The sequence below is a fragment of the Cebus imitator genome, unplaced genomic scaffold, assembly GCF_001604975.1.
Source record: "Cebus imitator isolate Cc_AM_T3 unplaced genomic scaffold, Cebus_imitator-1.0 Scaffold56, whole genome shotgun sequence".
Taxonomy (NCBI): Eukaryota; Metazoa; Chordata; class Mammalia; order Primates; family Cebidae; genus Cebus; species Cebus imitator.
The window spans coordinates 6,840,971-6,867,725 of NW_016107371.1; the positions used below are offsets into that span (position 1 = coordinate 6,840,971).

At 36.7% G+C, this 26,755-nt stretch overlaps 1 protein-coding gene and 1 long non-coding RNA gene across 8 annotated transcripts in view; one reads left to right on the plus strand and one right to left on the minus strand.

The window, feature by feature from the left end:
* LOC108304691 overlaps positions 1–20,805 on the plus strand; it is a 116,296-nt gene extending 95,491 nt beyond the window's left edge. The window contains exon 3 of the long non-coding RNA XR_001825363.2: positions 20,735–20,805. This is a non-coding gene — a long non-coding RNA (uncharacterized LOC108304691). The remainder of the gene's footprint in view (positions 1–20,734) is intronic.
* Positions 10,590–26,755, minus strand: part of RSPO2 (R-spondin 2) — a 172,960-nt gene continuing 156,794 nt past the window's right edge. For all 7 annotated transcript variants that reach the window (XM_037738710.1, XM_017529003.2, XM_017529002.2 and 4 more), the window contains one exon: positions 10,590–12,456. In XM_037738710.1, the coding sequence (XP_037594638.1) occupies positions 12,341–12,456 (116 nt within the window). In that variant the 3' untranslated portion in view covers positions 10,590–12,340. The remainder of the gene's footprint in view (positions 12,457–26,755) is intronic.

The window sequence follows — 26,755 nt, forward strand, 5'->3', positions numbered from 1 at the left end:
ATGCATTTTCTTAATTATGTTGATGTTCCTTATTTTTTGGTATTTTTTAGAAAGGCTGATACTGGTTGTTCCTTTCTATTTGTAGTTCCTTTCTATTTCTATTTCTATTTATAACTAAAAAATCTTATAAAAAACATATATATTATCTCCCCTGACTCTGAAAAAAACCTTTCTTCCTTTCTTCTTTGGATTCTGGGCTGATTCAGATTTTAGAAATAATAAAAATAAGAAAGGTCTACAGCCATACCACTCTGAACATGCCTGATTTCATCTGCTCTCAGAAGCTAAGCAGAGTTGGGCCTATTAGTACTTGCATGATAGACAGCCCAGGAATAGCAGGTGTTACAGGTTTAAAAAAAGAAATCAGGCTGGGGCATGGTGGCTCATGCCTATAATCCCAGCACTTTGGGAGGCTGAGGTGGGTGAATTACCTCAGGTCAGGAGTTCAAGACCAGAACGGCCAACATGGTGAAACCCTATCTCTACTAATAATACACAAATTAGCCAGGTGTGGTGGCACACACCTGTAATCCCAGCTACTTGGGAAGCCAAGGCAGGAGAACTGCTTGGACCTGGGAGGCAGAAGTTGCAGTGAGCAAGATTGTGCCACTACACTTCAGCCTGGACAACAATAGCAAAACTTCAACTCCAAATGAAATAAAATAAAATAAATGTTTTAAAAAACAGGAAGAAAATATTGAACCATTAACATGCTTTCAATTAACCAATAACTGAACCTTTACTCAATTGCTATAATATTTGCAATTTTGAAGAATAAAAATATGGAACACAAAGCATACAGCTCTCACTTCAGGGGGTTTACAGGTGAGATAAGAATTATTCAATTATTAAATATGAAAGTTAAAACATTTTATTTAAAAGTTTTACTAGATGTCAAATTATATTCACTGTAGAAATTCCGAGGAAGATATCAGTGATGATAAGTCAGGGCAGTAAGGATATATGAAGGAGGTGATGGTTCTGGGGAACTTGGTGAAAGATGTTAGTTCGTTTGCTAAGGCTTCCATAACAGAAGACCACAGTTAAAACATTAGTTTGCTAAGGCTTCCATAACAGAAGACCACAGACTGGATGGTGTAAACAACAGAAATTTATTTCTCATAATTCTGAATGCTGCAAGGTGAAGTTGTCAGCAGGTTTAGATTCTCCTGAGGCTTTTCTCCTTGATTTGTGGATGACCATCTTCTCACTGTGTCCTCACAAAGCCGTTTCTCTGTGCATCCATGCTCGTGATGTCTCTTCCTGTTCTCATGAGAACACCAGTCTTATTGAAAAAGGACCCCATCCTTATGATCTAATTAGCCTTAATTATTTCCTTAAAGGTCCTAGAGAAGGGAGAAGAGAAAGGCAGAAGGAGATACTTGTGCAAATACAATTGCACTGGGAGCTAGAGCTTCAACAATGGGTTTTGGAGGGTGAGGAAGACAAATCAGTTGATGACAGATGGAATTTGGATGAGGCTATGTTTTGTAAGGAGGGTGGTCAGTGATATGAGAGAATACAAAGCTAAGCCTCATTAACAGAATAATATAAGCTGTCACTAATACAATTTCGTAGGTTGCCTACACCTGTTGCATAGAATAGGCACATGAAAAAACTTAGAGATCATGTTCCCTTGGTCATCTAATGATATATAAATCTTTAAAGACATTTGACAACAGATTATTATGTCACCATTATCAGAATATTTGTCCATATCTTTCATCAAAATTAGATACTTCATTAAAAATAAATGTCATTGTTCAAATTCTTTTATATACATTGATTTTTTTCTGGTGAAATATCCTTTGACTCTTCTGCTTTTCTGTATCTATTGATCAGATTTCAATTACTAAGTCATATAGTTTCTTGATCTCAAGAAAAAGCAAACTGAAAGCCTGTAATACAGAGAATGCCAAGCCCTGTATTGGGTTATTAGTTACAAAGGTAACTTATTACTCCAGAATTTCAGTGGCTTAAAATAATGTTTCTTTTTTTTTTTTTCTTTTTTGGCTCAGAGTCCTATTTGGCTTGGGCAACCATTCCAGGCAATATCTTTACATACAGTAACTTAGAGATCCAAGCTGCTTTCACCCTGTGGTTCTGTCTTTGTGGTCATAGCCAAAGGAGGAAAGAAATCATCTAGAATATGTCCCTGCTCTTAAGTGCCCCAGCCCTGACGTAACAAATCTCATTGGTTAAAATCAGTCACAAGGACCTATCTAATTGCAAAAGGATTGAGAAATAAGATGCTGCTCCATGGTCAGAGAGGAGAGAAGTGGATGTAAATAAGTACAAGAAGTCTCTGCCATGTGTAGTTTTTCCAAATAGTATACATAGGAGAGAGGAAACTCAAATGAAGCATGTGTGATGGGGAAAAAGCATGTGTGATGGGGGGAAAGATTAGAGACATGTTTATTAAAATTAAAATTAAAATTAATATTAAAAATTGTAATTTAAATGTAAAAATGAAATGTAAGTACTTAAAGCTTTATTTTTCTTAAACAGTAAACACTGAGAAAGATACATTACTATGATCTTGCTTTCCAATTAAATACCGTGACTGTGTGTGTGTACGATACCTAACTGTTCAAACATGTACGCCATCACATCAGAGAGCGGCTACCAAAGTACCTCAGTAATTACAAGTTTTTTAAAAGTCCTTGTGTTGAAAATTACAAACCCAAGGAACTGTAATTCACAGAATGCTTGTGTTGTTGTTCACTCGATGTATTTTATTAAATCTGAAAGAAAAAATTTGTAGGGTCATTAGATAATTATTTCATCATAAAGGTAGATGAAATTGGTAGGCGATATGGCAACCTGAAATTAAGTATCATTAACACATTTATACAAACAGTCATTTCTAAAGTTTTTGAACATTGACTTATTTCATGTTCTTTCTACCTGAAAACCATTTTCAAGGAGATTATAAACTATTGTTAAGACCAAAACCTGAAGCCATTACAATTTTTTTCTAATTGTCTTTCATTTCTTCTGATATTTTTATTGTAAAACAAAGGAGAAGGCAATGATGTAAGCCTTGAATCCCAGCTCTTGGTTGCTCTTAGTGACTCCTGACTCCTGATTTTCCTCTCTAGACACTTTTTCAGTTTCTTTACTGGTGCCTTATCTACTGGCTGATGTCTAAGATTTGAGTGTCCCTAAGTCTTTACTCTCCCCCTTGAATATTCTCTCTCTAGGCCATTCCATAAACTTCCATGGTTCTAAGTGCTATCTACACACTGCTATATCCCAAAGTTATATCTGTAGCCCTGATCTTTTCCCTCAACTCCAGATTTACATCCAGCTGCCTTCTTGATACCTCCACATAGATTTATTTATTATCCTGTCTTCCCTGTGTTCCCTGTATACCTGTTGCTCAGGACAAGAAACCTAGGAAATGTCTTTGAGTCCTTGTCTTTCTTTACCCCCACATCTAACTCATCAGCAAGTCTCATGGGCTCTTCTGACAAACTGTGTCCTGAATCCAACTACTTCTCTCCTTCTTTCTTTGTGTGTAAGATGGAGTCTTGATCTCTTGCCCAGACTGGAGTGCAGTGGCACAATCTCGGCTCACTAAAACCTCTGCCTCCCAGATTTAAGCAATTCTCCTGCCTCAGTCTCCTGCGTAGCAGGGATTTCAGGCATGTGCCACTATGCCTGGCTAATTTTTGTATTTTTAGTAGAGACGAGGTTTCACCATGTTGATCAGGCTAGTCTCAAACTCCTGACCTCGTGATCCACCTGCCTCTGCCTCCCAAAGTGCTGGGATTGCAGGCGTGAGCCACTGCACCTAGCCACTTCTCTCCTTCTTTACCACCATCTACCAGCTCATGTCACACTAATTCTCATCTGATTATTACAATAACCTGCTAACTTGTCTTTCTGCCTTCACTCTGAAAATCTACTTTCCACACAGCAGCCAGAGTAAACACAGCACAGAAATCAACACATTGCTTCCCTGCTTAAAATTCTCCCATACATCTCTAAGCCCTTAGATCAAGTCCAAGTTTGCACTACAGCTTTCCTGGCCCTTCATGACCTTGCTTTTGGTTACTCCTGATTTCATGTTGGTCCCATTCTCCTCCGGACTGTACTCTAGCAACTCTTCCTTTTTGCCTACACTTTGGTCTTGCTGACCCTGTTTGCACTTTGGGACCTTCACACAGGTTGTTTCCAGTGTCTGGATTGTTCTTGGATTTTTATACATTAATTCTTTAGGCTTCATGCAAAATAACACCTCCCCAGAGATGCCTTCCTCGGTGCCTCCTGCATTATCACATCACCTATTCTACTGTCTCTGTAGTACAAGAGCTCAAGATGACACAAGACATTGACCTAAAAATTGCCTAGCAGATGAAATGAACAAGTCAGAGAGTGATGGTACTGTTACCATTGTCTACAAGGTTTTACTCTTAAAAGGCATTCAGTGCATACTCGGTTTTCATAGGCTAGTCATAAAATGGGAGCCAGACTCTAATAATGAAAAGATAATAAGATAATGGGAAAAATGGGTAAGGAATTAAGGAAACCAGAAAGGGCATTCAAATACTTTTTAAAAAGAATTTTCTTGCTGTGAATGAGTCCATAGCCTTAATTCATGTAAATTGGGCTACAAGAGCAAGAGAAGACTGCACCACTGACACATACTACAGAAAGGATGGGGTGGTCTTGATAATAAAGAGATAGAAGCTATTCTCTATTTGGAATGCAGGGGGCAGGGTACACTAAAAGGCAGTGGTACTACTTACATCAATGAAGAAGTTAGAAAGGAGGACTTATGCAGAAAAGAAAATTTCACTTTTTAAATATTTAACATTTTACTTAAGGTTTGGGCCCAAAATAAATATAATATTTTATGGTCAAGAAGAATCCAAATAAGAACTAGAGGCTTTTAAAATGGCATTATAAAGTTGGAATTTATTTTCATACACAGGGTAGTTAAAATTGCATCTGCATTCAACACAGTTATTGGGCTCCTACCAGAAGCAGAATATACGTAGTTGAGACAGAATTAGAGACAGGCTCTCACAGTTTGCAAAGACATTTCATGAACCCCAAGTTATCTTGTACACTCAGGGTCAACAAATCCAGTCTGTGGGTCAAATCCAGACTGGCCACCTATTTTTGCATGGCTGGCTAGCTAACAATTTTATACTTTTTGAGTGGTTGCTAAGAGTTGAAAGAATATATTATGACGTGAGAACTATGAAATTCACATTTAAGTTTATATAAAGTTGTATTGTAGCATAATCATGCCCATTCATGTACATAATGAATATGGCTGCTTTTCTGCTGTAACAGCCGAGTAGCTGCCACTGAGCTAGTGAGGTCCACAAAGCCTAAAATATTTACTCTCCCACCCTTTACAGAAAATGATTGCTGATGGCTTTTCTCAAAAACAGATGTAGAGAAGGCAGCTTGTGGCTGAATCATGACTAAACTATAGAGGAGGAGAAAGGAAGCCAGTAGAAAAGAATCAAAGTTGAACATGCACCTGGGGAGCATGCACTGCAGAAGCTGAGGTCATAAACTGGAGGAGTTAGTTGGCAAAACCATTTGCAAACACAACCAAAGAACTACTGTTCAGCTTCTTAAATGAAGATATGCATTTTTCTGGGGACGAGGAACTACTTGCCAAGGAGTATGTAAAACCCAGGACTGAATAAACATGGAACATCTTCCTGAAATGTGATTTTGCTCCAAGGTTTTTGGAGGGAATGTTAAAGGATAGGGGAATAATTCTGTATTGACAAATAGCCATTTTATTGAGTAGAATGCAAAATGTGCATGAATTATTTTAAAATCAGGATTAAAATGAGGCTGCTTCAGGTTATAATTTCAGAGTTATAAACTTGTTCTTCTCTGCCTGTAAAGATATTAGCAGAAAGGTTTGAAATGTATGTCATGAAGTGTTCCAAAGTGTGTTTCTGGACGAAGACACCTGTCACTCTCTAGGACGTTAAGTTGAACCTGGAAAGCAAAAAGTTATAACTCCCCTGTCCATTCCAACCTATTGGTAGTGTTTTCTTGGAACACCTTTGTTTGGAAGGTTTCTGAATCCATGTGTCTTGCTCAGAGGTAGAGAGTGAGTGAGTAACAATGTCTGCTAGAGCAGGAGGAGATGGCACATGGCAGTTTGCTGTAATGATTCATCAGAGATGAATATGGAAATCTACCAAATCTTTACTTATCACACACATTTTTCAGGTTCCTCAATCTCTCAGTCAAGGGTCAGTGTATGCTAGAAGGTAGTGGTGCTTCCTACATCAATGAACCTAGAGAGACTATATGTAGAAAAACTGCTTTTTGAATTTTTATTATTTCACTTTCGGGTTGGGCCTAAAATATCTATTTTGTTTTAACAATAATTAAAACAAGAATTAGAGATATAAAGATTTAGTGTTTATCATCTACTTTATCAGAAACCACACATGCTAATATAATCTACTTTTAAGGCCATGTCTGCCCTTCTATTTCTGTCTTTGTGATTCAAGGGGTATCAAGTAATAAGGTGAGCATGTCGAAGTTTACCATCAAGGAAACCTTCAAGATTTTCCACCAGTCATCTCACCTCATTCAGTCTTTTGTTGATCTCTGTAAGATACATGAGTGAAGATGACATTAAAAGGATACTGTGTTCTATGTGAAGAATTGTAAAATTTTACTCTATAGGGAATGGGAAAGTATTTTTTTTTAAAAGAAAGCAGAAAAAGTTGTTAATTGAAAAATAAGTGGTAGAAATACAAAGGGACAATTGGAGTGAGTGAAGCTGGGGGCAAGAATGATGTTTAGGAAGAGTGGAACAGTCCAGAAAAGAGACAAAGAGGACCAGGCCTCGAGCAAAGAAAGTAAAGAGTTAGGGAGAAAATCAGGAGATATTTCCAAGGTAAACTCCTTAGATATTAGTAACTGACTAGGTGCAGGGAACAAAGGAAGTAAATGATAAATACAGCAGCCTTTAATCAAGTAGGTAAAGAATTAACTGTCTAATAAAGAAAGCAGGAAGGGGAACAGTTGGAGGCAGGTATCAGTGATTATTCAGATCATGTGTTTGCTCTTAGATCTACCTTCTGTCCTTCCCTCAGGCTCTTCTGCATCATGGAAAACTATGTTACCCAGACTCCCTTGCCCACTGGCTTCTGGGCAGCTTTGGGCAATGGCCAGCACTGGTGGAAGACTAGAGGATGGGCAATAGGGAGAAGCCAGGATATTGCTTCCTCTGTGAATTTGCCTTAAGCAACGTTTCTCACAGTGACCCGATCATCTCCAATATTTCAGCTCCTACCAAACAAGATTTATGTCCTCGGTTCCAGCACCTTATGTGGTTTTAGTTCTAGCCTCAGCTATCATTATAAGGATTCTTAGCTGGGCACTCTTGGATTCTGGAAACTCCACCTCTTCATGTTATCCCTCTTGCATTAGGGGTAAAATAGTGCCTCCTGCTGTTGCTTATCTCTGGGTCATCTTGCCAACATATTTTGGCTTCGTGTCTCCTTTGTCACCTGTATAAACAATTCTTGGTGTTAAATTCCCTGTTTGAAATAACCTGACTAGTTTATTTCCTTGACTGCCCTTTTATTGATACAGGAATGAATTCCGTTTTGTGTGTATCTGCGTATGTTGCTTATAACAGGGAGACTCAGAAATGAGGCAGATGTAAATGTTTTAGCAAATAATGCCCTGGCACCAAACAATAGATTGAAGGGTACTGATACTTTTCATAAATGTTCTATTTTGTTAATAAGGAGAAATCAATATTTTTAAAAGAATCTAAATATCCAATGAAAGATGTAATAGGTGACGAACTATATATAGAATGCTGTACTGACCATACTTTACACATTTTACCTAACTGTATCCTTAAAGTACAACCCTGTATATTTTCATTTACTCCTTAAAACACAGCCTCTACAGGAAGATGATAATGTAATCCCTACTTCACAGATAAGGAAATAGAGTACAGAGATTAAGTAATTTTCACAGGCCACTCTCAGTCTGGATTAGAACTCAGGAACTTGGACTCTAAAATCCCCACTATTAACTGCTACGCTATATTTATAGTTATATAGTTTGTAGATAAACTAGTTTGTATTCTAGATGTAGTTACCAACATAGGTTTTTAAAGATTTGTCTTTTGTTTTTTTTAATTATACTTTAAATTCTGGGGTACATATGCAGAACATACAGGTTTATCATATAGGTATACACCTGCCATGGTGGTTTGCTGCATCCATCCCCCCCGTCACCTACATTAGGTATTTCTCCTAATGTTATCCCTCCCCAATCCTGCCACCCCCTGCTATCCCCTCCCTTAGCTCCCCTGCTCCCTAACAGGCCCCAGCATTTGATGTTCACCTCCCTGTGTCCATGTGTTCTCATTGTTCAACACCCTCTTATGAGTGAGAACATGTGGTGTTTGGTTTTCTGTTCTTGTGCCAGTTTGTGAAGAATGATGGTTTCTAACTTCATCCATGTCCCCAAAAAGGACATGACTCATCATTTTTTATGGCTGCATAGTATTTCATGGTGTATATGTGCCACATTTTCTTTATCCACTCTATGATTGATGGACATTTGCATTGGTTCCAAGTCTTTGCTATTGTAAACAGTGCCGCAATGAACATACATGTGCATGTGACTTTATACTAGAATGATTTATAATCCTTTGGGTATATACCCAGTAATGGGGTTGCTGGGTCAAATGGTATTTCTATTACTAGATCCTTGAGAAATCACCACACTGTCTTCCACAATGGTTGAACTAATTTACACGCCTGCCAACAGTGTAAAAGTGTTCCTTTATCTCCCCATCCTCTCCAGCATCTGTTGTCTCCTGATTTTTTAATGACTGCCATTCTAACTGGTATGAGATGGTATCTCAATGTGGTTTTGATTTGCATTTCTCTAATGACCAGTGATGATGATTTTTTCATATGTGTGTTGGCTGTATAAATGCCTTCTTTTGAAAAGTGTCTGTTCATATCCTTCACCCACTTTTTGATGGAGTGTTTTTTTTTTTTTTTTTAAGTTCTTTGTAGATTCTGGATATTACCCCTTTGTCAGTTGGGTAGATTGCAAAAATTTTTTCCCATTCTGTTGGTTGCCAGTTAATTCTAATGATAGTTTCTTTTGCTGTGCAGAAGCTCTTAAGTTTAATTAGATCTCATTTGTCTATTTTGGCTTTTGTTGCCACTGCTTTTGGTGTTTTAGTCATGAAGCCTTTGCCCATGCCTATGTCCTGAATGATATTGCCTGTGTTTTCTTCTAGGGTTTTTATGGTGTTAGGTCTTATGTTTAAATATTTAATCCATCTGAAGTTAATTTTTGTATAAGGTATAAGGAAGGGATCCAGTTTCATCTTCCTGCATATGGCTAGCCAGTTTTCCTAGCACAATTTATTAAATAGGGGATCCTTTCCCCATTGCTTGTTTTTACCAGGTTTGTCAAAGATCATATGGTTGTAAATGGGTGGCATTATTTCTGAGGCCTCTGTTCCATTGGTCTATATCTCTGTTTTGGTACGAGTACTATGCTGTTTTCATTACTATATCCTTGTAGCATAGTTTGAAGTCAGGTAGCATGATGCCTCCAGCTTTTTTTTTTTTTTTTTTTTTTTTTTTTTTTNGGATTGTCTTGGCTATGCAGGCTCTTTTTCAATTCCATATGAAGTTTAAGGTGTTTTTTCCCAATTCTGTAAAGAAAGTCATTTGTTGCTTGATGGAGATAGCATTGAATCCATAAATTACTTTGGGCAGTATAGCCATTTTCACAATATTGATTCTTCCTAACCATGAACATGGAATGATGGAATGTTTTTCCATCTGTTTGTGTCCTCTCTTACTTCCTTGAGCAGTGCTTTGTAGTTTTCCTTGAAGAGGTTCTTCACATCCTTTGTTAATTGTATTCCTAGGTATTTTATTCCCTTTGTAGCAATTGTGAATGGGAGTTCACTCATGATTTGGCTGTTTGTTATTGATGTATAGGAATGCTTGTGATTTTTGCACATTGATTTTGTATCATGAAACTTTGCTAAAGTTGCTTATCAGCTTAAGGAGATTTTGGGCTGAGATGATGGGGTCTTCTAAATATACAATCATGTCATCTGCAAATAGAGAAAATTTTACTTCCTCTTTTCCCAATTGAATACCCTTCCTTTTTCGTGCCTGACTGCCCTGGCCAGAACTTCCAATACTATGTTGAATAGAAGTGGTGAGAGAGGGCATCCTTCTCTTGTGCCAGTTTTCAAAGGGAATGCTTCCAGTTTTTCGCATTCAGTATGATATTGGCTGTGAGTTTGTCATAAATAGCTCTTATATGTTCCAGTGATACTTATTGAGAGTTTTTAGAATAAAGGGCTGTTGAATTTTGTTGAAGGCCTTCTCTACATCTATTGAGATAATTATGTGGTTTTTGTCTTTGGCTCTGTTTATGTGATGGATTACATTTATAGATTCATACATGTTGAACCAGCCTTGCATCTCAGGAAAGATCTTTTTTAAAGCGCTGCTATTTTGAGAGTAGAACAAAGTCCTAAGTTATTCCTAAATTTATCTCTAAAGTAAAAACAAAATCTCCACAAAAAATAATTTTGAAGTTTTTAATGCACAAAAAGAACATCCCAGAAACAACAGGTATTGACTTACTAATAATGAAGTACTATATAAGGAGCCCCCTCCCCACTTAGTATGGGAAAATAGTGTAAATAGACATGAAAGGAGGTGATCACTTCAGGATTAAATGCAAACTCTAAAGTTGTATGCAACATTCATATATGGCTTATTATAGCAATATTAATGATGTATATGACATTTATCATTATTGGTAAGATGCTTTTGAATCCAAAGTTAAACAAAAATGCTGCAGAGGTAGTTTTGCCAAAGCAAGGTTAAAAAAAAAAATGGTTTTACCTTGCTTTGTTTCCTCAGAAATCCGCAACCATTATTTTTCTCTAATTTTCTCCTGGATCAGCCAGGAAATAATGATGCTTTTTGAAAAAGCCAATTCCCAACCTTCTAAAAACCGGTTCCTCCAAGTGGACAATGATGTGTTGAAACAGCTGCTCTAAAGTCACCGAGGAAGTCTCCATAGTGTTCCTCTCCATCACAGATCTGAAACATTCTGGCTCAATAGAGACCTGTTACAATCTGACCAGCAGTCATAGAAATTCATCTTTTCTCCTAAAATTCTATGCACAGTCTCATGGTAGTAAGTTCTTCAGTGACCCAAGAACATTGATAGATGCCCTGTCATTGAAAGTCAGGGATTGCTTTAAATTTAAAAAAAAAAAAAAAAATTAAAGTCAGTCAAATAATGTTTGGAAAATTCTGTAGCTGGCCTGTAAAACTCCATAACAAGAACTACAAGTGACTACATGGAGTCCCTCATGTTTTCAGTTGTGTTTCATCAAAGTCATCACATCTTAGACTCAAAAGGGAGTTTGGGCTTCTGATTGCCAGATGCCACCTGCTGCTTCATCTACATGTGTGACATGTAGAATGGGGAAGGTCTATCCAATATACAAATTCTTTGACGCTAGTCATTTGATCTATAAACAAAAACTAGTTTATCCTACCCTTACAATGAGAAATACACCCACAATGAGAGGGAAAAAAGTTTCACGAGGCAACAAAACATTTGTCAATTCCCCAAATTAGAAAAGTAATTACCAGGCAATGAGTTAGGAACCACTAGAAACAAAGTGACATCATATTAATCAGGTATGACTTGTTACACACAAGAAAGCATAAATATACAGTAAGTAAGAGCTTGTTATGTAGCCCCTGCAGAATATATACATGTTAGGGCTGCTGTGAAACTAAGCAGGAATTTCCAGAGCGTATCCTCAGCTAAAAGCAGTTTCATTGCACAACAGTATGAAGTTAACAGATGCTGAGAATACCACATGGTAACACTAAGCAGATATCCACATAAACGTATCCTTGAAAATGCACAACGTGAGAAATAAAGGTCACAAGTGAATAGCGCATTGCCTGCCAAGCATCTCTTTCACATAAATAGGCACAAGTCCGTCCTCCAGTGGTGGCCTGAAGCTTCACACCTCTTGCCTGTCCGTGGCGCCAGGGACGGATTCTCAGCACACACTGAGCCAAGTCATGGGCTATGCACTTCCTCCTGCCTTCACAGTCTCCAGATTCAAATCAAAGCATAAATAACACAGGGGCCACGCTGGTGCTTCCTTTCACCATGTTACTGGGAACAGATACTGGGCAGAGCAGCACAAAGGCTGCACACCAGAGTGCAGGAGTGGAGAGTAGCTTTGTGCACTTTTGCAAAAACAAAAACCCAAAAAAATCTAGTAGGTGTGTCTCTTGTTTTATTGGTTAGCTCTGTCTGTAGCTAGGAAGACGCTGTGTTGCTCCTGGGCTCTTTCTATCAGCTTCTTTTTCTTCTTCTTGTTCCTCTTCTCCTTCACCTTTGGTGTTCTCCTCCCTACAACGGAGGAAAGAGAAATGAAGAGATGTCAGAAATGGCTCTTTCTCTAGGAAAGAAAACACAAACACATTGGGAGTGCTGCACAAAGCCCATCTGGAAAACATCACCTATGGAAAAAGCAGCCTCAAAGAGAAAATTGTTCACATTAATTTTGACAGAATAATAATAATTTACTAAATTGTCTAAAACAGAGACTGATCTTCCTGTTACAGGGAACTGGCATATTGAAACACCTCCCAGCAGCCTGATCAGTCTTTCAAATATCATCCTGCCACAAAAATTCCATTTATTCCCTCCTAGCTTTAACAATGCTACCCTTTACTACACATATTTACATCTTTCTACTGCTCCACATGTCAGTGGGTCAAAAGAAAATAAGCATCTATCTATAGCAAACATACCAGAAGTTTCAAACTCCTCTCTCCCTTCCCCATGGGGAAAAAGGAGTCTTGCTTTTAACATTATTTCCACAGTGTTCCAAATACCAATGTATAAAATGATATATGTACAATCCTTTATTCTATAAAAATTCATGAGGACATCATTCATTATGTACCTTATGGCTTCTTATCCAAATCCCCTGAACAAGTTGTTGTTATTAATGGAGAGCAAGAAGAAAGCTTATTTTTTTCCGATGAACTGGTGATATGTGTCTACCGGACAATCATACCAAGTTATCCTATTTCTCTTCTTTGCCTTAGGTGAGGTTTTCCTCCAACAGGAATTTTTTGGATGCTGTGTTTTTCTTTGCCTCTGCTAAAGTTTACTTCCTCCATCTGTGGTTATAGTTTTGTAGTTTTACTTTATAAGGTCTCAACATTTCTAAGTATGTATACATAAGATTTTGAGAAAAAAGAATAAAAGAACATGAGACATCTGTCCTAGGTCTACCACCCTCTTTGAGTTCTAAACACACAGAAATCATAGGATTTTTTTAGAGCAGAAAAGGACTTGAAAGGTCTCCTGCCTTTTGCAGAAAGTAAGTCACCCCACACACCTTCAGTACAGGGAGACTTCTGTCTCAATGAACAAGACAGAAGCCTGTTGGTTGTTCTTCTCTCTTACTTGCCCTACTTCCAATTTTATTTCATACTTCTACAAACTTTTCTTTCCCTGTATGGTGTAGTTACTTGGCACCACAGTAATCAGTACTACGAACAGGGAATAGGACATTCAGTTTTGTGCTCTTCATTCTTCCCATACCTGTAACATTGCATATCCCAGACCCTTTCATTCCAGGCATATAGCTGGCCAATTTTTCAATCTAGGCAATGGAGAAGGAGGCTGATGTCAAAAATGAAAAGGAAACAGACCAGAGTCTATGGAGATACATGCATTAGGAAACCAGAGTCATACGAGGTTAAGGCAGGCCATAAGATTTCTAAATAAGGTTGACGTTTCTTATTTCTGTTCTTTCTGATCAGAAAGGATCTGTTGTAAGGATGGAAAACAGGCTTAACTCTTCAAGACCTTAGTACAGTGACTGGCACTTAGTCAATGGTCAATAAACATTTGCTGAACAAAACTTTTTATCACAAGAAAAAAAAGATTTAAAAGAATAACTTATGTTTAATAGGACACTGCATTAAAAGAATGAGAACATGTTCATGCCCCCATATTAAATTATAAAGGTCCTTAAAGCTAACTTCTGCTTCTCATTAAATTCTGGCATTAATGTTATAATGGCATTTTGCCATCTTGAAACGTAGTTAATCCTACCCAATGAAACCTTAGTTTAAGCCACCATTAATCAAAGCAACGTAAAGTTACAACTATTTAGTAACACTATATCTAATGATGAGACACACAGGAGGGTAGAAAATGAAATACTTAATATAAAATAGCATATTTTAAAAGCTTCAATTATAAAGTGTTATGAAGAAGTTTCTTAGTTCTGTATGTTCTCTAAATAAATCCTTAGTTTAAAAAATCATTGCTGACTACATTTTAAATTCATTTGGTTTAAGCTTAATTGATATAAAGCCTGGGATTTATTTTAAAAGCAAATCGAAATTAAGTGAATGGAAAAATAAAGCTTACATCACTAGATATTTAAAATGTGTTCTGCCAGAATAAAAATATACTGAATATATGTTATTTAAAGAAAGCTTTTCACATTCACAATTTCAGTCCTTCACGTAAATTATGTAGTTAAAAGTTAAATATGTACTATTTCCACGAACAGCAAATCCATGCAAAATAACAGGAAAAGCTCATTTTAAGATGGCCAGTTTTATGTCATTTACCCTATATATTATTCTGAAGTAACTGTCAATATTAAATGGTTTTGGGTTTGCTGGCTAATACGATATTGTGTAATAGGGAAGTTACTCAATACTTGCATAAAGCAGTTGGTATCCTGGCCAAAAATTCAGCAATGCTTTTGAAAGCTTATTTATGTAAAATGATTTTTTCTTGTACAATTATTCTGTTGGCAATAAGCTAGGTGGTAACAATTCCAACAAGCAATGTTTGGGGGGCCCTAATTACAGCCCTAAAGATTTTCCTCAGAAGTCTCTCTTGAATGACACCTCTGTGCTATTGTTTGGTTGGTTGGTTGGTTTTGTTTTTGGCCAGTCCCATTTCTCACATAAGATATATTGAAAATACAGAGGAATTAAGATGGTTAGCCAGGATTTGACCACAGACAGGGCTAAATTAACTGAAAATATTTTGTGGTCCATAGTAGGTTGTTCTGACTTGAAGCCCAGCTCAAAGTAATAAAAGAATACTAAAATGCAGCATAACATACAGAAAGGATCTTTCATACATATTCCTTTTTCAGGTTCTAAGATTTTCAAACATGAGAAAAGAAACCAGTGAGATTAAAGCTAAAAGAAAATATGTCCCTATTTTTACCTGTGTATTTGAAAATAAGTTATATTAGACATACAAGCATGCTGATCTGTTTCCGCTTAATTTCTTTACCTCTGTGGATAAGGATTAGACTTGGAGAATGACTTCTAGACTTCAACTGCTGCACACACCCAAGCACATGTATGCTGTACAGGGAGTATTTAAAGGCACATATGATGCCAGTCATGCAAGGCATAATTCAAGTCATGAATTTAACTTTCATTTTAGTTCACAAGAGAAGACTTGGAATAGATACTGCCCAGGATCAAAAAATAAAAATAAAAAGGTTTGAGCTTTAGGAGATTGTCAACATCCAACATATCCAACTCTAACGACAAAGTCTGCGTATCTTTATCCCTACTGTCTTGAGAATGCAGTGGCTTTGACACATCATACCTAAGGGGATCTCTTTAAAATCAGGGCAGGTCTTTTCAGAACTGTTACGAAAATGCAAGAAGATGACTGGTCCCAGTTATTACCGTTTTTAAGTAAGGCAATGCAATGTGGTTTAGAGAAAGGCTACTTCTGGGAAGAAGAAAACCTGGTAGCTAGGCATAGTGTTGTAACTGAGATGTCTGTCTGGCAAGGCATGCGCATGACTCTTAGTCTCTATGTTTGTAGAATGGAAACACTATAGTTATCATTCACTAGAAAGTTATGAGACACTATGTGAAAAAGTTATGTCTCTAGGATGAAAGGAAGATGTGTAAAATATCACTGGCAAGGCAAGGTTATCCTCAAAATGAACAAAATTAGAAAGATACTATCAAAGCCACATTCTAACTGATGTAATGACATTGACTTGCTCACATGTGGAAATGGTGCAAGAGCATAACCTATCAACTCTTCTGCAGAGAAAGATGAACAATTCCTTACAGAAATACTGCTACCACCCAGCTGTGAATTGCTGCTATTAGAATCAGAAATAGGATACATTATTTTAAATCAATATATAGACTAGTCACAAATTACATGAAGCTGTGCAAATGCCAACTCCACTGCCAGGCAGACACTGATTTCATTCTTCCATAAACTGTCAAAGTCAAGGGAAGTCTTCAAATGCTTTCTCCTCTCACTAGGTTTAGGTAAGAATCTTTCCATCACTGGAACAATGTTTCTTGTACATCCCTGAGAGTAAGGCACAGAGGCTGTCTAGAGTTTCCATAATGCTAAGTGTTTTAAGAAAGACTTTGAGTGTAAATATATTGGAAGAAAACTAAAGAAAAACTTTAGTACCTTTGAATATAAAAGAGATAAAAGCTTCTCTCTAAATATAGGTGTATACATAATACATTCACATATATATGTACATATATAAACACACAAGCCAGGGAAGGTAAGGCACATTTATGACAAACGTAATTAACTGAAATTACCGTTGTAGCCACAACTGGGACAAAAGTTTGTGATGCTCTGACTTGAAACCTGAGCTTCACTGCATTATGAAATTCATCATGGAGACTTGGAAATCACCTCAAAGAGATTTAGTCATTCTTCAAAGCCACTATAACTTAGGGACAAGAAACCTGTGTAACCAGCAACCTGGCAGATACTGTCATATTTCAGAGAACACTCTGAAGGCAAAACATGAAATGTTTTACCTTCACATCTAGAGTCACAAGGACTGAGTTGTAAACGATGAATAGCATTGGACCATTTATTTTTTCCATATGGGCAACTTGATTTTGCCCAAGAATGAGTAGCAAGAGAGATTTATTTAAGATTAGCAACTGTCTAGAAAAACAACTGGTTTCTAAAATATTTTTTCAAGTTCATATGAAAATAGACAAAAGACTTAAACACAATTCATAAAAAAATAAAAATAGCTAATATATTTAAATAATCAAATCTCACAATTGAAACTTCCAAATAAGATGAGATGCCACTACAAAGATCCTTAAAAGTAAAAATACCTAACACTTATAAGAATATCTGGAGATGGGCAACAGGAGGCATTGAGAATATAAAAATGATACAGCTTTTGTGAAATGCCATCTGGCAATGTATACAAACGTATTAAAAAATATTTATAACTTTTGACTCAGATCTAGGACTCTATCCTCAGAACATAATCTAAACTTGGACAAAGATTTATGCACAGGGATCTTTAATACTGAAAAAATTGTAACATACTTAAATGTCCTGACTACACTTTTTCATGACCTCTTTTTATGATTACTGAGGGAATAAAGTGTGTTTGCAACTATGAATTTAAGTATTTTATATTTTAAGTAATAGCAATTAACTTTATATCCAGGAATACTACTGTTGCATATCACTAAAACTTATCATAAATGGATATAAGAAAAAGCCCGTAGTACAAAAGCATTTGTACTGTGATGGAAATGATAGTAAGCAGATTCTTTTGTGGAGTGATCACTTGTAATTAGATCTGAGATATAAAAGCTTAAAAATTATTGGCCTAACCACTTCAGACATTAAGAATGGAGGTTACTTCTTGAAGCTTTTTTCCATCTAGAAAGCAGTCCAAGTAGGCAAATATGAAGAGCAAGACTGGGATCTACCACACTATGTCCTATGTAGCCTAAGGTAAAAATGCCCCCACTGTCCATAATAGTTCAGAATAACACATTTTAATTGACAAATAAAAATTGTATAGTATATAATGTGATATTGTGATGTCTGTATATAATGTGAAATGATTAATAGAGCTGATTTTTAAATAATTTACGTTTTACTTACATAATATAAAATGGGCATATTTTACTTATTTTAATTATTTTACTTATTTATGTAATATAAAACGTAAATAAAATAACGGTTACTTATTTACATCAGCTCTGGAGTCAGAAGTGAGAGTAAGGTGGAAAGAGTAAAGGAAATGAATCAACTGTGGCTCTTTACTGACAGCACAAAGCTCCTTAAGAGGCATTTTCAGTGACAACCATTTGGTTCTCTAGAAATACACCTCTTCTTTTCACTAAAAAGATTTCACAGATAGCTGTGTTTTGAAAGGGCTGGCAATATCTAATCCTTCAATAATGGTTTGCTATCATTTTCTTTAAGAAAAATAATCTAGAGACAAAGCAATAAATGTTAAAGTATTAAAAATAATAACAAGCCACCTACTAAGGAGAGTTTACTGGGCATCTTGAATGTCAAGTAATAACTTAGAGAACATTTTCCAAAGAGTCACTTAGTCATTTAATCTTCATAAAAGAGCATATGCTTTAAAAATCTACATACTATCTAGAGATAACTTATAAAAGTTGTTCTTCTTACAAGAATATTGGTAGGGTGACAACTGTCCAAAATAAATGACTTATCTAAACATACAAATGTGACAATCATTCAGAATATCAGGATTCAGAATACTTACTACCTGCATAGGTTTACACTAATTTGTAAAACTAATTCAATAAGCCAATTTAAATGGGAAGCCTAACTGTTACTATTCTTTCATCTGTGAAAATGTACCATATTTTTGGCCTAAACATAATAGTATGAAATGGCTTCTTTTGTCTTTAAGACTTGAATTCTTCTTAAAGAAGACATTTTATTAGGAGTCAGATCTGTTACTCATTTTGTTGACAGGAAGTCCCATTTGGTTCTGAAATGTTATTTCATGTTCAAAATGATGGAAATTGAAGAAAAGCTAACCTTGAAGATCACCTGAACCTTTATTAATGAGCTATATTACCACTAAGGTTTCCTGCACATGGTATTTCAAAAATTCCTCATTTTACAGCTCTGAAGAAAATCACTGTTCAAGTATATGACATGACTTTTAAAGGGGCAGTAAGAATATTCCAAAATCTCTTTCAGCTCTCTTGAAGCATAAGGACTATAAGAAGGTAATCTGAATAAGATTTGAGCTTGTTTCTTATAATGTTGCTCACTCTAGTTGATTTAACGTAAACTCTCAAACCTCTAGTTCCTCAAAGAGAAACATAAAACAGTTCAAAGACAGGATTCTATGGTGTTTCACATAGGTGAGCACAAATGAGATTGTTTTAAAATTATCTGAAATTATTTTCATAAATACTTTAGGTTAATTGTAAACGATAAAGTTTTCCGAGTAGTAGAAACTATAAAACAAGACTTTACTATTTGTGTGAAAAACTAAATGCACTATTTTACCACAAGGGGGCAATAATTCACTTTTACTGTAAGAGTACTGGTGAAGAGATGGGGGTTTTTTTGTTTTGTTTTGTTTTAACGTACAGGGCAACTTTGGGGCTCTAATTTCTTAAATACCTTTTTGAACATCTATTGGAGGCTTTATCTTTCTTTCTAACCATAGGTAATCGCTTTAGTGGAACAAAGATTAAGTAACAAGACCAAAGAGCTGCACAAGGAAAAAATTTAATTGCACCCCTATTAAAAAGATATTTGCACTAATGAGAGAAGAAAATTAAGATGTTAAGTCTGCTATTCAAATAGTGATTTAGGGGAAAAGCATTTATTCACAAATTCTGGTTGTCTCTTTCCTTCTTTAATTTATTGATTGATTGACTGATTGATTGATATGGAGTCTTGCTCTGTCACTAGGCTGGAGTGTAGTGATGCGATCTTGGTTCCTACCTAAGCCTCCCGAATAACTGGGACTACAAGTGTGCACCACCATGCCCAGCTAATTTTTTTTGTATTTTTAGTAGAGACAGAGTTTTACCATGTTGGCCAGGATGATCTCAATCTCTTGACATTGTGATCTACCTGCCTCAGCCTCCCAGAGTGCTGGGATTTCAGGTGTAAGCCACCGTGCCCTGCCAGTTTTCACTTTCTTAATGGAAAGTTAAGCTACCTGCAAATAACAGGTTCTTATCTTGGATTCCTTATTTATAAGAACAGAGGCTGTAAAACTGCAAATGATCTTGACTATCTTCCGATGCAGAAAGTCACAAAGATTTGACAGTATCACATAGATTTGACATCAAGGATGAAAGCTGATTGTTTGGTGGTGATTCCTGACAAGTTGACCTACCAGCACCACAATGAGCTGGATGCACTGTTGAGGGTGGAAAGACAGCAAATATACTAGGTATTTGCTATGCCCTGCTGTAGTCCACTCTGCAAGGTGGTTTAGATATGAAGCATCTGAAGCACAGAAGATCTAGAGTGACCTACCCATGCTCCTACAGCTAATTAGAAGGAAAAGCCTGTGTTCCAAGCCTAGTTATGCTACTCTCTTATATACTTTCCCAACTCTAAAGGTCACTGGATAAGAATAGAGAGTCATTTTTCAAGTTATAGAGTCATTCTGCAAGGAAGACAGAGAAGCACTGAAGACAATATTACCCTGACAGAGTTACACAAAAAAAGTCGTTGACCTCATCCTAACTATGAAACTCTGTATGAACTGATAAATTCTGCATAAATAACAACTTATATGTGACTTACATTTCCTATAAATTTATACTGCATTGATTCATTGCTTATTCCTTTTCTTACATTTTAGCAAGATGCATTCTACCAAGTTTCCTAAAGTAAGGTGAGATGATGAACATTCCTACTTTGTACCAGGCCCTGCAAGTGCTTTTTTTGCATTTTCATTTAATTGAATGGTGTGGGGGGAATCAGTAAGGACTCAAACTGTGATGCCAGAATGTTATACAGCTGCCTGCCTTAAATTTACTCAAAATAAATGCAGATAAATATCAGGCTCATTTGGCACTCCTAAAATAAGAAAAAACATCAGGTTTGCAGAGAAAATGATTCAACTGTTTTCATTTGATTAGGAGGGATGGGATAACCAGAAAAGAATTAAGTTCCTCCATGGCTGACTTCATACTATAAGGGAAGGTACCTTTTAAGATAATTCCATTAGAACAAGAAAATGTAATACCTTCCTCTTGGTCTTAAATCAATAACCATTAACTAAATGAAAAACAAAAAGTAGTAGCCCAAGAAATGACATGTAGAACTGTCATCATATGGCAAGCATTCGTTTAATTTGGATTCAGCACAATTTCTATGGAACTTGAAAACACACAAGTGAAAAGAAAATAGTGGTTTATACATGGTGGCTATATAAGATAATGAGACTGCGTATGGTGCACACCTCTAGTCCTAGCTACGCAGGACCCTAAGGCAGGATGATTGCTTGAGCCCAGGATTTTGAGGCTGCAGTGAGCTATGATCATGCCACTGTACTCCAGCCTGGGTGACAAAGCAATACCCTATCTCTTAAAGAAAAGGGCATAGGTTATTGGTCCAAGTCAAAACTCAGCTAAGTGGCAGGTTTTACATGAACACAGTCAACACAGGATAACATGAGGGAATGTATGCTCCACCAAGGATCATAAATACATTCCCTGCCCTGTAGCACTTTGAACTGCCCTCATTCTCATATTTACCACCTTCGATTGCAATTTTGTTTGGCTGTGTATCATGGCTACTAGTTTGTAAATATTTAAAAATAGGTTGGGTGCAGTGGCTCATGCCTATAATCCCAGCACTTTGCAAGGCCAAGGTGGGAGGATCACTTGAGGCCAGGAGTTCAAGACCAGCCTGGACAACATAAGGAGATCCCATCTTTATTTTTTAATTATTTTAATTAAAAAATAGCTACAATTTAATGTACCATAGCATCCTCATTAGACTTTCCATCAAACTACAGATATTTGACTCATGTCAACTCAGAGTTGGAGCAAAGCTATAAGAGTTACATCTAAACATTGAAAGTGGTCAGGAACCAAAGCCACAGGGTCTTTGACATCTACTATAAAATGAACTCTCCTTTCCTTCCCAGGGTCCCCTCATGGCTTCTGGCCTCAACTTCAGCTTTGTACATGGTCTATGTAGGCTACACTCTATCCCTGATACGCCCTGTGACTTTTCGGCTTACCTCCCTGTTATAATAGCCTCAGTCCTCTTTTGTCCCAATGGCATATTCCCAAGAGAGGAATTCAACATGCTTTAGTTGCCACAGAGCCATGGATGCCTGAACAGCTCTTGGATGAATCACTCCCAGGCCTAACCTGGAGAAGTAGCAGAATATAACATGATACTAGCCTTGGCAGGCATCTAGAATACAAGGTTAAGAACATGAGTTTGGGGAGTCAGCCCCAGATTCAAAGCAGAGTTATGCCACTGAGAAACTAGAAATCTTAGACTAGACACTTTTTCTAAACCTTAGTTCCCTCATTTATAAACTGGTAGTAGCAATGGTGCCCGCTTCAGCATTTCTATAAAGAATGAAGGAGAATATGTATAAAATTTCACATATTATACCTGGCACACAAATGCTAAGTAAACTACAGTACTATGTAAGGTGCCTTGTGTTATTTCTCATCCTTATGGCAATTCGCAAAGCAAGCATTATTTCCATTTTGCCGATGAGGAAATAGGCTTCGGATAGTTAAGTAAATAGCACAAAATCACATAGCTCAGCAGTGATTCAAACCAACATCTGGCAGAATCTAAAACCTGTACTCTTTCCACTATAGTCTTTGGATCCCTTGTGCCCAGCAAAATGCATTTGATCTGTAATCATTTAAATGACTGCTGAACAAACAAATTAATAAGTAAATAGTAGACTGGAGAAGGGCATCAGCCTCCCTGCTCAATCCCACACAATATCAGGGTTCCCTTGGGTCCCATTAGATCCCTGATGGGCCTGGCCTACAACCCATGTTTCTCAAATCAGTTATTCCCTGGGGTTAAGACATTCAAAGCCTCAGTTTCCCAGGGTCAAGCAACACATTTAGCAGCTCCAACTCAGTATCAACAGTGTGCCTGTGGCAAAACTCAAAACCACAGGATGCTTACTTTTTAGCTCAGAGTCAGAAAAAGTTTAGACCTGTGGTTCTAAAAGTCAGTTCACAGGCCAGAGGTAAAATAATCTTCCAGGGAACTTAAAAAAAAAAAAAAAAAAGATGCCCTAGCCATGCGCTAACTCCTGAAAGCCCAGAATTTTTTTTCAGTTTCACGGGTGACTTGGTGCAATGTTAACTGCATACAATTCTAGAGCATAAGGTACTGCTAAAAGGGTGTGCAAACCTCTTTCGGCCTGGACTCCCTTCCATGCGATGTTCCGAGAAGCAAGCAAGCAGAAATCAAGCTTCCAGTGTGGGGAGGCGGGTGCACACCCAGGGATAGAACCCTTATGTTTATGTTCTGTCTGAGGTGGTGCACGTCACTTGTGCTATAGCAGATTTATCTCTTCTGTGGACATATTCCAGAAACGGGAGTTACTCTACAGAATATCTCTATTCAATGAACATGTTCTTTTTGAAAGGCTATCTGGTTTGGCTGCAAAAATTCTAAAGGACCAAGAAAATTGCAGTTGAAAAAAAGATCCAATTTATAATCAAGTCTGGGGCTTCTGTCTAACTAGGGGTTGCAGAGTTGGCCCTTCAAAAACTGGAAAGATGAGAAAAGTACCTCAGTCCCAGTGACACAAATACTGGTGGTATCAAGATACTTGCTGGATTGCAGAAAAAAGTCAAGAAAATCCCACTACAAGTTTTTTTTTTTTTTCTTTTAGAAAGATGCTGCATTTCTTCCAAATTATTAAATAATCAAATAAGTAGTGTGACAAGTACCAAGTGCTGAACCAAATAACTCATTTCATATTAAAAATATCCCTATGAAATACTTTATTCCTTTATTTTTTAAATTTTCTTATTGATACATAAGAGTTGCACATATTTTCATGGTACATGTGATAATTTAAGACTCATATAATCAAAGAAAGGTAATTGAGATAAATATTTAAAGTGAAGGATGTCGAACTTTTCAGAAGAAGAACCTAAGGATCAGAGTGGCAAAGTAAACCTAAGGTAAACCAGGCAGTAAGTGGTAGAGCTGGGATCTGAACTCATGCAGTCCGGTCCCAAAGTTTACCCTCTTGTCCATTATAATACTTATGTAAGTGTAATCCTGAGGGGAAGGAGAGGAAAGAAAGGTCAATGTTACTCTCTTCCCTGCAATCATAAACTCTTGCAAACCCCATGAACTGGTCATTCCTTTAAGTGGCTGAATCATTAAATTCATAAAATGAAGACTGGGCCATTAGTGGTTTGATACTAGGATAACCAGTGGTATATTTTGTTACTCTCACAAGACAAAGAAAGTAACAAACATTTGCCAAAATAGTCTCTATCCACAAGACCAGACAAATATTTTGGACACTTTAGAATCTTTGTCAACCACCCAAGTAGAGGCAATGAAACTCTAACATGATTGGCATACCTCACGATTATTAGAGACATCACATTTTCAAGGTTTTTAAAAAATCCACAACCTTGCTGGATTATCTTGATCCTAAATATCTTCGTCTATAACTACCAAATCTTAAAACAGGAGAACAAGGTTAATTATCTTTTACAATAATATTTAATGAAATGAGTTCGTGTCCTCTCAACTGAAAATGACATTCTGTTCTCCAGAAAATGTATAGAGACTGTTAAACATACAATATAAAGTAAAATCAAAGGAAGCTACTACACACACATATACCCACACATAAAAATGCAATAAATATTTATTTACATAAATACATTTTCCAAGTATTGCTTATTGTCATGCTTCTATCACTATGTTCTAACTCAGGTGTTAAAGCACGAGAAACCAAACGTTTACAAACATTTAGAAATTTTAAATATAATGAAAATTATTTAAAATCAATCACCACTGAATCAGAGGTGTCCAACAAGAGATTCAAATTCCAAACTACCGTAATTTTAGTAAAAGACATATAAAGAACATCAGTGACTTACGATGAATACAAAACAAACTTTCCATGATCTTAGCAGGGCAGGCTCAAGGACGTGTACTGAAACTTGAGCTAAATTGGTCAGTGCCTTTGAGTTAAAAGTGTATGCCAGTAACAGTGAACAGGAACAGTCTAAATAAGATGTGTGCTGTGGAAACAAGATGGCCACTGAATATTCACTATGCTCAAATACTGCGTTCTATTTAACTTTTGATGATTTAAGGCAGCAGATCCAAATAAGAGTACCAAAAAATCAAAATAATCATAGGTACTTTGAGAAGACTACAGAGAATGCATATCAAGAAACAAAAAAAGGTGTCAGTGCTCACAGAATAGGTTAAAAAATACCTTTTAACATTTCTATTATAAAAATAGAAGTGTTTTCTACTGTTTACCACGGCATTAATCTAAAACAGAATTGCAACTACAAAGCTGTAACATAGTCATAATAATGCCTTTCTGTATTAGGAAAGCTAGAGACTGAGTTACTGAGAACAGATGTGAAAAAAAAAGTTTCCTCCTTAGAATTTTCAAAAGTCAGGTATCTATTTTCATTACAGTAGCTTAGAAATCAGAAGGAATGAATTAATGAATTAAGAAACCTGGAAATTGCTTCTAATCAATTTGATTCTAATACAAAACAGAGAGAATCTGTGGGTAATAAATAGCAAAGATCAATATGTAAATGTATTTTAGGTGCCTTTATGTTTTCCTAATATTCCTGTAGAAAAATTTTAAATTCCAGTAATACAATGCCCAGGGTTCATCATCTAAATGTTTTATTAATAGCCAAATTGGTTCTAACGGCCAAATTTGACTAACATATATCTTTCTTTGAAAGACAACTGCAGCTGTTTTAATGGGCTTTCATTGAATCTTAAATTCTGGGTCACTGACAGTTTCAGCAGCAATGAATTAGGAGACTATGTACAATTTCCTTAAAATTATGGAGACTATGCACAGTTCCGCTGAGATGTGTATGTTTTTTTGTATTCATATGTGCGTGTGTATTTAAAATATGCTTTTCCATATAATGTTTTTGTGTATTCATATGTGCATGTGTATTTAAAATATGCTTTTCCATAGAGCACATCTAGGCATATTGGTGAGAAGACAATTTACTTCTACATAAATGTGTAGATAGAATTATAGTTTTAGGATTATGACTAACAAATTGCAAATATCTTTAAATATTAAGGCCAAAAAATCTGGAGATTTAAAAATTATGGGAGACATCCCATAAGCATAGCCCTGTTAAAGGGTATCTGTCTGTAGCTCCATTTTGGGGTATCTGGGCTGGTGAGTGTCCTAGGCTCTGCCAACACCTCCTTCCTTCTGACTGGATCTGTAGAACAGAGGAGGGTGTCTGTCTTGGTATGGCTTTTGGGAGGTCTCAGTTGGCTCTCCCTAACTAGCAGAAAGAGTCTTGGCTTGAGAGACTTCTCACACAGGAAGATTTCAGGGCGATTTCTCAGATGGAGAATAGGAGGACAGTTTGGAAGCGATACTCTGAATTCTTAGAAGGCCTTCTGACCTTTTCATCTTTGTGTGTTTGTGTATGTGGAGTGGATCTCAGAAGGAACTGCTGACAGTTCAGCAGGTCTAACTCACAGAACCCTCCTTATTTGTCTTGTCACACTCAGTGAGCCCTGAAGAGACCTCAACAGGTCTGTCTCGGGGTGACTATCCACTCTTTGCAGTGACTAGTGTCTGTTTTGTTATGTGTATTTTGCTGGGATGAAAAATGTTAAGGCCGGGCGC